An 11,131-nucleotide genomic window follows, 5' to 3' on the forward strand; every position below is an offset into this window, starting at 1 on the left:
TTCTGGCTCACCTGCCTTAGCAGGAGTCTTGCCATAATTAATGCTACACCCCTGCAGGCCCTGGGGGCTCAGCAGAGCACAAGACCAATGGGGTCCCAGAAGCTCTGCAGTGTGGGAAGTATCTGGGGAGACAGACAATAATCACACACACAACTGTCAGGCTGCTTTCTGATAACAATGAAAGGGAACGGGAACCTGGGCCACGGGGGTACAGAGCAAGTGACATGGGGGCAGGTGGTCAGGACAGGTCGCTCTGGATGAGGAAGCAGCCGGAGAGCTGGTGAAAGAGCATTCCAGGCAGAGGGCACTGCCCGTGCAAAGGCCCAGAGGGAGGGAGAGCGGCCGAGTTTGAGGAATAGTGAGGAAGTCAGTGTGGCCCGAGTAGAGTGAGTCAGTGTGAGCGAGAATAACAAGCAAAGAAGGTAAGAGGTGGGCAGAGGCCAGAGTGGACGTTTCTTTTTCTTTTTCTTTTTTTTTTAATTTTTTTTTAACGTTTTTTTAATTTATTTTTGAGACAGAGAGAGACAGAGCATGAACGGGGGAGGGGCAGAGAGAGAGGGAGACACAGAATTGGAAGCAGGCTCCAGGCTCTGAGCCATCAGCCCAGAGCCCAACGCGGGGCTCGAACTCACGGACCGTGAGATGGTGACCTGAGCTGAAGTCGGCCGCTTAACCGACTGAGCCACCCAGGCGCCCCCAGAGCAGACGTTTCTATTCTAAGAAGTATTTAGCAAAGAACAGAGTCTACATGTCCCTATTGGCCCTGAAGGGTGGTCATGTTCAGAGCCTGAAGGTGTAGGCAGGGAAACAAGTATCTGCCGAACTCCTATGCACACTTCAAGACCCATTGTTTATTGCCCAGTGGGAGTTAAAAAGCCAGAGCATCCCACCCCCCCCAGCCCCATTCTCCACAGCCTCCCTGGAAATTCACCCAGAGCAGGGGGTGAGGTTCATTTGGCCCTTAGCCTCCTTCCCGTAGGACAGTGATCCAGTTGATGGAATCGACAGGGACAGATTTAGGCTCAGTCTAGGCAAGCTGAGAGTTGCTGCCCTATGTGAGATGGTGAGTTCCCGGTTCCTTGGAGGCATGCAAGCCAAGCCTGGAGACAGCCCATCGGGGATGCTGCAGGGGAAGGAATACCTTCCCTGGGAAAGTGCTGGTAGACCAGGTGACCCCCAGCCTCGCCTCAAATCCCGCCCAGCCCCAAGATTCGGGGCTTCCGCCCTGGCCCTGTGCACTGAGCCCCGCTGGCTTCCAGCCATGATCGGCTGCTCTGTCCTTGAAGGCAAGACCTATACGGAGAACTAGTGGACGAGGTCACCTCCTGCAGCCTCCGCCGGTCCACCCACAATGCCACACACACAGAGTACACGTGCCACATGGATGTGTTCCACTTCATGGCCGACGACATTTTCAGTGTCAACATGACAGATCAGTCCGGCAATCGCTCCCAGGAGTGTGGCAGCTTTGTCCTGGCTAAGAGCAGTGAGTATCCCGCGGGACCTGGAGCACAGGTCCCCCTGCCCCCCGGGCCGGCCCTCCCCCATCATCGAAACCAACCTGTCCTGTGTCCTTATTGCCCTTAGAGTTTGTTCTGCAGATGTGAAGTCGTGTTGGGTTGATAACCAGGCTTGGGCCTTAACCAAAGAGAGGAAGCAGAGGCACGAAATGGGCCTGGCCTGGGGCCCAGGACCTGCCTGTAGGTGACCTTGGACTTGTTCACTCTTTGTAGAATGAGGGCCCTTTAAATCCCAACTCTCTGGGATTCTGCCCCCATCATGAGGCGAGCGGGGGAGACTGTCACAAGGGAAAAACTTCCCTGAGATTTCTCCCATTTATGGGGCCCCAGAATTTCCCTCCACCCTGGAGGAAGGGAGGGACCCTGGTGGAAACCGTTGTTTCTATGGGTCCAGAACCAGGGTGGGGCGGGGAAGGGCATAGGAAGCAGCTGTGTGCGTGTGCTTGTGTGTGTGCGTGCGCGTGTACCCAAAGTGGAGGGTCCAGGGAGTGAGTGAGAGCCCCGTGCCCAGAGGTGTGCAGACAGACCGCCAAGAGGGACCTGTCCTTGGGAAGGCTCAGCCCCTGAGGTCTGGGAGTTACTGTCCCCAGATTCCCGGCGGTGGGACAAGAAGATAAGAGGCCATCGTCATTCACACTCTGGGGGTCCATGTTTGCACCACTTGGCACACAGCGGGTGAGCAAAGCTTCACATGTATCCAGACGCACCCACACTTGTACACGTGCACACACACACAGTCATAAGTACACCCTCAAATGCACAGATGTCCCCCCAACCCTGGCCTGGACAGCATGGACAGAGACACTGTCTCAGACACGTGCACATGCATGCATACGGGCACGCACATGCTCATTGGGCCCTCTGGATCTCAGCGTGGCAAGCTCACGGAGCAGGGCCACCCTCCGGCCTCTGAGCGAGAGGCAGCAACCCACCTTTCCAGTTCCTTCCTGCGGCCCCTGCAAGTTTCATTTGTTGATCTACAAATATTTCTCCTGCTCCTGCCCTGTCCTGGGAGCCGTGGGCGCGACACTGACCCCGGAGAGGACAACCTCTGCCCGACATAGCTAAGATCCTGGAGAAGGGGCGGGTGGTGCCTCTGCTCCTGTACGGAAGTGATCGCTTTTGTCATTAGCATTAATTAATATTAACGATCGCACGTTAGCATCAATTAACAATGGCTCATTAGCATCGATGCTAATGGAGAATCTTTGGGCTTCTCAGGGAAGCTGGAGCTAAGAGCAAATGATGTCATCGTTTAGAACGGAAATGATGTCATCGTCTAGGCACGGGTGCCTCTGGCTCACATGTTGCTTGGCAAGGTTTTGGATTAGTGGCTCCTTCAGGGCTTGAGAGAGCTTTTCCCCGTCTGGGATTCCAGGTTGTCCTTCTCTGGCCACCCTGGTCTGCAGTCCTGCCCAGCCTGAGTGATGGCATCTCCCTTTACACTGGGAGGGCCCTTTACATGGCCTCAGTCCCCAGACAGGCTATGCCCACTCCTGTCACCCTCCTGCCCCTGCGGCTGCAGCCCCCGGCTAGTCTAAACCTCCCATTTCCCAGAGGAACAAATTGAGGCCCAGAGACAGGGGCTGTTTCCCCCAGAGTCACTTGGGGTGGGGGGGACACGGATCCCGACCTCACCATCGCCCAGCTGGTGTCGGGGAACTTCTTCCCGCCACCACACCCTCCTCGGCTGCTGCCCAGTCTCACCCCTTCTTATCTTTCTGGCTTTTTCCTTTAAGTCAAGCCGTCCCCCCCCTTCAATGTGACCGTGACCTTCTCGGAACATTATAACGTCTCCTGGGACTCCAATCACGATTCCTATCCGCTGAAGGGCAAGCTACAGCATGAGCTGCGGTACAGGAGGCAGGGAGACCCCTGGGCACTGGTGAGGCTCTCGGGGGACAGAGGGGAGGGGAGGCACAGGGCTGAACAGCCTGGGTGCTGGCGGTGGGGAGGGGGCTCCTAGAGACAGCGTGCCAGAGAGGAAGGGGTTGGCATTTCCCCGGGCTCCACCTTGAGCCCGGTCACAGTAGAGGAAGTTTCAGAGATGGGCGCCATCCGGAACCTTCCCGCTGGGCTTAGAACGGCCACAATTGAAGAACGCTGGAAGTTTCAATAACCGAGAATGTCCAGTGTTAGAGGGACCATTGTTTCCCAGCTGAAGGCTTCTGGAGGTGTCCTTGTTTAGAGTGTTGGAGAGATCCCAAATGGTCCTCTCTTCAGAACCATGGCGGCCAAAGACCTCTAGAATCATCCACCCTTCAGAGGGGTCCCAGTTGAAGAATTCCATACGTGCGGTAGTTTGGACGGTCCCCAGGGGAAGACGTCCAGAGGCATCCGTTCCTGGGATGCCTGTGGTTGAAGGCTTCCAGAAATGCCTGCTATTGAGAAGGCCCTCTGTGGGAGAATCCCAAAAGGGCCCACTGGGTAAAAATTCCCAGGAGGGGGCCACCCCTGCTCCTGGGGCGTCCCCAGCCCCTGCGGCGAGGGTCCCCTGCCAGGACAGCTGGGGTCACGGGGAAACAGAACAAGGCGTTGTATGACGTGCAAGGTTTAGGCAGTGCCCGTGGCTCCATGTTGCCCCCACCCTGTAGTGGCCGGGACTCAGGCTGAGCCTGGTCCTTGTAGGGGGGCAGGGACTCGGCAGGAGAGACGTGGACCCTCTCGTGGTGCTTCTGCTGCCGGTGGGGGCTGGCCTGGGCCGACCCGGTGCATCCTGTCTCTGTGCCGGCAGAGTCCGGGGAGAAAGCTGGTCTCCGTGGACGCGAGGAGCGTCTCTCTCCTTCCCTTGGAGTTCCGCTTTGACTCGGACTACGAGGTCCAGGTGCGCTCGGGGCCGCAGCCCGGCTCTTCCTTCCAGGGGACGTGGAGCGAGTGGAGTGACCCAGTCACCTTTCACACCCTGCCGGAAGGTGGGTAGGACTCCTGTGAGGCATCCGGTTGCTCCTAGTCACTCCATGCTAGGGGCATCTGCCCATTTTGCAGCTGAGAACACGGAGGCTCAGAGAGATGAAGTCGCTTGTGTGGGGCGGGAGTGGGAGCAGGCTGCCAGCCCGTCTCACTTCGAGGCACCGGCAGCCTCCAATGCCTCCCCACACCAGCCCCGACCCGTCGACCACCCCCCCCCCCCCCCCCCCCCTGTGGCCTCCGCTGGAGGTTGGTTCCATTTTACCCAGGGTCTGCTTCCTTCCTAGAGCTAAAGGGAGACGGCCACATCTACCTGCTGTATATCTTCCTGGTCATTGTAGTCATAGTCTTCTTGGGCCTGAAGATCGACCTGCCTTGGAGGTGAGGCCAGGGATTCGGGGAGGCAGGGAGGGGTTCGGCCTCTCTGTGCCCACCCACGGTTGGGGGACACAACCTGTCATCGCGACAGTGATAGTGACAGTGACGGAGATAGGAAACGGCTCCTGTTGACTGGGCACCGTGCAGCCGGGGTGCCCACTCACCCCTTCACAGCAGCCCTATGAGCTGGATATTCGGTGACAACCTTCACTGCGCAAATGGGGAAACCGAGGACGCGCAGAGCTGTCAAAGAACTTGCCCAAAGCCGCACAGCTCTGAAATAAGAGGGGCTGAGCCTGTGCTCCTGACGGTGACGTAGGCTATGATCTCGTCTGGTGAAGTTTAAGCTTTGAGTCCGGGGTTTGGGGGCGGGGGGTCACGTGGGGCCGCCAGGTGGGGGTGAAAGGTTTCTGCTGAAGGTCGCCACCGATTAACGTTAAAACCTAAACGCCCTTGGCCTTCATGAGTGCTGCTGGCAGGGGCAGGAAAGGCAGGTGCCGCGTGCCGAGCCCTGGGCAGGGGATCCGCGCCCCCACAGCCTGCAACCCACCCCGGGCACAGTTCAATTCGTTCGTCTTCATCCAGAGGCAGGGAAGCTGGAGGGGGAGACAGAGCGACACGAATAACAGCGGAGAGCACAGAGCACTGTCTGGCTGCCGGGGAGCCGGGGCGCCATGCGGACACCCACCGACCCCCCCTCACTCCCCTATGGCGTCCCTGGTGGCAGAGGAGGGAGTCGAGGCTCAGAAGGGGCAGCACCGGCCCTGCAGAGAATAAGCAGTCAGGCACTTAAACCCTGGGCACTTTCACGAGACTCCCTGCCCCCATTTTACAGATGTGGCAACTGAGGCCCGGGAGTAGAGGACTGGAAGGGAGGTGCCGGGGTGTGTTTTGGGAGGGGCTGAGTCTCCTGCGGGACAAAGTGGGGGGGGGGGCACCTGAGTGGGAGGCCGGGCTGCCTGCTGGGGGGCTGGGGAGCTGGGTTCTCACCTTGTCTCTGCCCTCCCAGGCTGTGTAAAGAGTGGGTACAGGTGCCCAGCCCAGAGCAGTTCTTCCAGCCCCTCTACGTGAGCCACAGCGGAGACTTCAGGGTGAGTGCCCTGCCCCCGGGGACAGACCCCTCGAAACCTCTCGTCCCCTGGGGGCGTACGTGCACCAGGTGTGGGCCCAGAGCCCCTGGGCCTCAGCCAGGCCTCGGTCGCCGCACCTGCAAAGTGCAGGAAATCATTCCGGTGGGGCAGACCTGTTGTAAGAATGACACGACACCGGGTGGCATTTCCCGACCGGGGAGCCCAGCTGGGCCAGGGGGTGGTTGAGCCACAAACTGGCCTCCTGGGTCTTTTGTCAGGAGCCCTTGACAGGGAGGTAGACGGGGAGCGGGTTCTGGGGAGCCTCTGGCCCTACCTGCAAAACACGCGGATCTCCCGCTGAGCCCCACCCACCCGGCACCCGCTGGCGCCCACGGGGCTCTGTGCCCATTTACCGCTCGACACCCACCCAGCGTGGGAGGGCCCGCCGCACAGAGGATGTGGTGACTGGCGGGGCGGGGAGTGGGGGGGGGGGTGGGGAGGGGAGCAGCCCGCCTCCTCCGTCTGAACCTGGATGTCAGGAAACGCGGACCAGAGCAGTAGCTGAGCCCCTGCTGGCTGGCTGGCAACGCACTGAGCGCTCTCTGCCCCCTGCCCCTTCTGTCTGAGGCTCGGGGTGGGGAAACGGCCTTAGGGAGGCAGGGGAGCGGCCCGGGCTTCCCCCCACCCCCACGGGAGAGAGACTTTCGTCTCCCCTCTGCACCTGCCCTGAAGCTCGAGCACCTGTTTGGTGCTCCCTCGACCGACCCTCAGGAGCGTCAGAGATAGGAACCCGTTCACTCTTTGCAATAACCCCGTGGGGTCGGTGCCGCTGGTAGGTCCGTTTTGCAGAGGAGAAAACTGAGGCACAGAAAGGCCAAAGTAATTTCAAATCAGTCACGGGGGCCTCAGCCGGGTCCTGAGATGGGTTTTCTGAGGCAGAAGGTGCCCGAACTGGGAGCCCCGGGTCCTCAGGGATTTTCACTCCCCATTGGGTGGGGGCCCTGTGTCATGAGTGGGACCCCCGGCCAGCGAGGGCAGGGGGATTCTCAAAGCTTGGGGGCTGCCGCCTCGATTTATCATCGCCCCACATCCTTCACCCACTAAGCACACAGAGGCCTTCCCAAGCGGCTTGTCGCTGATTCACTCTGTGCGTTCGTTTAGTTAATAAGCATTTATTAGGCACCTACTGTGTGCGAGGCGCTGTGTGAGCCTCTAGGGACGCAGCTGCGACTGGAAGAATCGAGGCTGGCGCCCGAAGCGTCCACACTAGTGGGGACACCAACAGGAAAATGGTCATTATCGAGAAGCGTCCCAGAGGAAGTGAACCGGGGGACCAGGCCACAGCTCTGTCACCCTGGACTCAGGCCCTCCCGCCCCCATGTCCCCGCCACTCAGGAATCTTGGTCCCCGCTACCCAGGCCCTACGCAGGCCCCGGGCCTCTGAACACCAGTGGTCTGGCAGGCCACTGCAGGTGGGGAGACCGAAGCCCGCGGAGGAGGGGACGGTGGTGAGGAGCGTGTCTGGACGGGGCACACCAGGGTTCTGGCCGCCATCACTCTCTTTATCTACTGGTGTCCCCGTCACTTGCTGTCTCTGTCTGGTCTCTGTGTTCACACCGTCCTCGCCCGTGTCCCGTCATGACCGGCCCCTTTTCTCTTGTACAGAAATGGGTGGGCACGCCCTTCACTGCCTCCAGCTTGGAGCTGGTGCCCTGGAGCCCAGAGGCGCTTTCGTCCCTGGAGATGCACACCGGCTGCCCGCCGCAGGGTGCTAGCAAGGGGCCGGAGCCCGCGGAGCTGCCGGAGCCCGCGGACCTGGTGGAGGCGGACGGGCTGCCCGAGCTGGGCTTCTGGGGCCCAGCCCACTCCGTCGTCAGCAGCCTCGGTGGCTCAGCTTACAGCCAGGAGAGGGACCGGCCATATGGCCTCGTGTCCATTGACACGGTGACTGTGGCGGGCACCGAGGGGCCCTGTGCCTGGTCCTGCACCTGCGGAGATGATGGCTACCCGGCCCTGAACTTGGACGCCAGTCTGGAGCCTGGCTCGAGCACTGGGGACCCGCTCTTGGACACAGAGACCACAGTCCTGTCCTGTGGCTGCGTCTCGACTGGTGGCCTTGGCGGGCCAGACAGCCCTCTGGGCAGCCTCCTCGACAGGCTGAAGCTGCCCCTCAAAGATGAGGCAGGTTGGACCCCGGGGCCGCCTTGGAGCGGTGGGCCACCCCGAGGGGTGCCTGGAAGCGAGGCAGGCTCGCCGCCGGCCGGCCTAGACATGGACACTTTTGACAGCGGCTTCGCGGGCTCTGACTGCGGGAGCCCTGTGGAGTGTGACTTCGCCAGCCCCGGGGACGCAGGGCCCCCCAGGAGCTACCTCCGCCAGTGGGTGGTCATGACCCCTCCACCTGAGGGGTCTGGGCCGCAGGCCAGCTAGCGAGGCCGACTGGCCGTCCGGAGCCGGCCGAGCCACTCGGCCCTGAGCCAGAGCTGGGGACCCCTGGGCCGGAGGGTGAAGCGGCCTGCAACCTCCCGTCCCCCCGACGGGGCCCCCGGGCCCGGTGTTTACGGCGACCCAGGTGCACACTGCTGTGTCCGTGTGTGACCAGCACAGCTGCCAGAGGGCACGGGGCGTGCCGCGGTGAAGTCACGTGTCCGAGGCCACACACGTCTGTGCCCACACGAGGTCGCCGTGTGTACAGATGTGAGAAGCACATGCGTCCGTGACTGTGTGCACGGGATGCCAGCCTTGCTCCTCGCCAGACACATGGGGTGGCCCCAGGTCGTGTGCCGAGGGGCTGGTCCAGGGTTACTCACGGCCCTGCCGGGACCAGGCCACTGCCTTCGGCGTCCAAATTCCAGCCCTCCGGATCCGGCCTCCAGGAGCCGCAGGACGTCCATACTGTTCCTCTTCACTTCTCGGGGCGGGGAAGAGGATGGAGGGGGCTCACCGTGATCCTGGGTGTGAGGAGGTTTGGGGGGAGCCTGGTGGGTCAAGATCTGCTTCCTAACTGTGATGCCTCTGGGCTGTGCTGCCTTGGGCCAGCCGCTTCCCCTCTCTGGGCTGGAGTTTCCCGTTTGGACTAGGGTGTGGGGGTGCGTGACCCATCTTGGGGAGAAATGGGTGAGGTCACCCAGGGTACAGGGTGCGACAGAGCAGACCCTCAATAAACTCAGTTTCCTTCCTTCTGCTGCCCAGACCAAGCCTGGTGCTGGAGGTGGGCGGGGTTGAGAAATCAGCCACAGCCCGGGCGCCTGTGGGCTGTCCCACCAGGCTGAGGGGCACACGGGGGGTTTCCAGGCTTAACATCAGCCTGTCTCTTAGAAACAGCCCCCACCAACCAAGATTTCTGTTTCTGGTTCCTGCTGCCCACTTAGTTATTCCTTTAACGCACCCAAGAAATATTCATGGGGCACAAGTACGTGCCGGGTTCTGGGGTACCCGGCGGCGGGGCGGGGGGAGCACTGGGGGTGGAAACCTCCCTTGGGGGAGGGGCGGGGAGGAATCGGCAGTGATGGTGTAGCCCTCCGTTCCCCTCCGGGGACTCAGGGGGAAGTCAAGTTCTTGTTGATGATTTATCAGAGAGCCTGTTCAAATGTGAATTAAGAAGCTAAGAAAACACTTCTTAGCCACGTTTGAAGGCACCTTCCTGAACATGAGCTTTGCACGGGAGCTGGGTATCAGTCAACTCCTACTTTTACATCAACAACAAAAAACCCCACAAGAACATAGATCGTTTTTCCAGTAAGGGTGCTCACCTTTAGAGATGGCTTTTTCCTTTAAAAAATTTTTTTTAAAATGTTTAATTATATTTGAGAGAGAGAGAGAGAGAGAGACTGAACAGGGGAGGGGCAGAGGGAGACACAGAACTCGAAGTGGGTTCCAGGCTCCGAGCTGTCAGCACAGAGCCTGATGCGGGGCTTGAACCCACAGACCGAGATCATGACCTGAGCCAAAGTCGGGTGCTTAACAGACGTAGCCCCTTAGGTGCCCCTAGAGACGGTTTTTTCAAGACCACCAAGCAGGGTTAAGGAGGCAGAGAGTGGGGTTCAGCTGGCCTGCTCTCAGAGCCCTGGGGGCATCCCCACTCCTGCCTGGAACTGTCTGAGCCCGTCCTCCTGCCATTGTCCCCAGAGGCCAGGCCGCAGGGTGACATTTTCTAAAGGAGAAAGCACTGGTTTGTCTCTCCTCTTGGATGAATCTGACCTACAAGTTGGTAGATGTCAGTCGGTCCTGCTAAAAGCCTCGCTGTGACTCATCTGTAAGATGGGGTGACTGGGGAAGTCCCTGAGAGAGTCACACATGAGACTCCTTGGTGCTGAAAGTTCTAGAACATTGATGGCTTCAACCGTGGGGCTGCAGACCCGGGATCAAAGTGAGCAAGGCTCACACAGGAGCTGGAGTCTAAAACCGGAGGCCCTGCTCGTGCGAGCAGCCCTCCCCATCCCCCACCATCCCCCACCATCCCCCCCGGGGACACTTGGGCCAAATTGTGCTGTGGTTTTCACATCCTCTCGGGGGCAATGGGGTCCAGGGGCCACCTGAGCCACCAGCTCCCTGGGGAGGCAGCCCAGCTCTCCAGGCGACAGAGCTCTGGGCCGGGGTGCAGGGGAGGGTCACCAGGGTCACGGAGGCCAGGCCTGGGGCTTGGTGGGGGGCTCGGGCCTGGCCCTGCCACGGCTCCTCACTGCCTCTGTCTCTGAAGGGGACTTCGCTCCTAAACTCGGGTGCAAAACAGAGGAAGAGCTGGCCCTCCTGGGAGGACAGATGAGCAGAGGTGGGTGGATGGACAACAGAGGGCCCGGTGGGTGCACGGATGGGTGGAGAGAGGGACAGCGAAAGCTTCGAAGGAAGAACTCTGGAAACAGGCGCTGGAGACAAAGACGCCAAGTCGCCTCTAAGCTCCACGAGGGCGACTTGCTCGATTTTGTTCACTGCTCCATCTGCAGCCCGGCACATCCGAGCCCCTCAAAACAGCCCGACTTGTATAGTGCGTGGCATGTGCTAATTTCCATGGTGTAGACGGCCGATTCCCAGCTACTCACCCGGCAACTCTAAACGGGATCGGGAAAAGGGGGCGTGCCATCAACTCTCCCGGCTGGGCCGGGCCAGCCCCGGCAGCACGCCCCACTGATGGGAGCCCAGAGGGGTATCAGGAGGGGCTGGGGGGCTTCAGGGAGGAGGTGGTGTTTGTTGCACTCTGAAACGCGAATAGGAGCTGTTCGATTCACCAGCCCTTCAGGCAGAAGGAAGAGGTTGAGG

At 60.4% G+C, this 11,131-nt stretch overlaps 1 protein-coding gene across 5 annotated transcripts in view; it reads left to right on the top strand.

The window, feature by feature from the left end:
* Positions 1-9,058, top strand: part of IL21R (interleukin 21 receptor) — a 33,602-nt gene extending 24,544 nt beyond the window's left edge. For all 5 annotated transcript variants that reach the window (XM_053213232.1, XM_053213231.1, XM_053213233.1 and 2 more), the window contains 6 exons: positions 1,287-1,486; positions 3,260-3,405; positions 4,255-4,432; positions 4,715-4,808; positions 5,815-5,896; positions 7,541-9,058. In XM_053213232.1, the coding sequence (XP_053069207.1) occupies positions 1,287-1,486; positions 3,260-3,405; positions 4,255-4,432; positions 4,715-4,808; positions 5,815-5,896; positions 7,541-8,305 (1,465 nt within the window). In that variant the 3' untranslated portion in view covers positions 8,306-9,058. The remainder of the gene's footprint in view (positions 1-1,286; positions 1,487-3,259; positions 3,406-4,254; positions 4,433-4,714; positions 4,809-5,814; positions 5,897-7,540) is intronic.
* The last annotated feature ends 2,073 nt before the right edge of the window (positions 9,059-11,131 follow it).

The sequence above is a fragment of the Acinonyx jubatus genome, chromosome E3, assembly GCF_027475565.1.
Source record: "Acinonyx jubatus isolate Ajub_Pintada_27869175 chromosome E3, VMU_Ajub_asm_v1.0, whole genome shotgun sequence".
Taxonomy (NCBI): Eukaryota; Metazoa; Chordata; class Mammalia; order Carnivora; family Felidae; genus Acinonyx; species Acinonyx jubatus.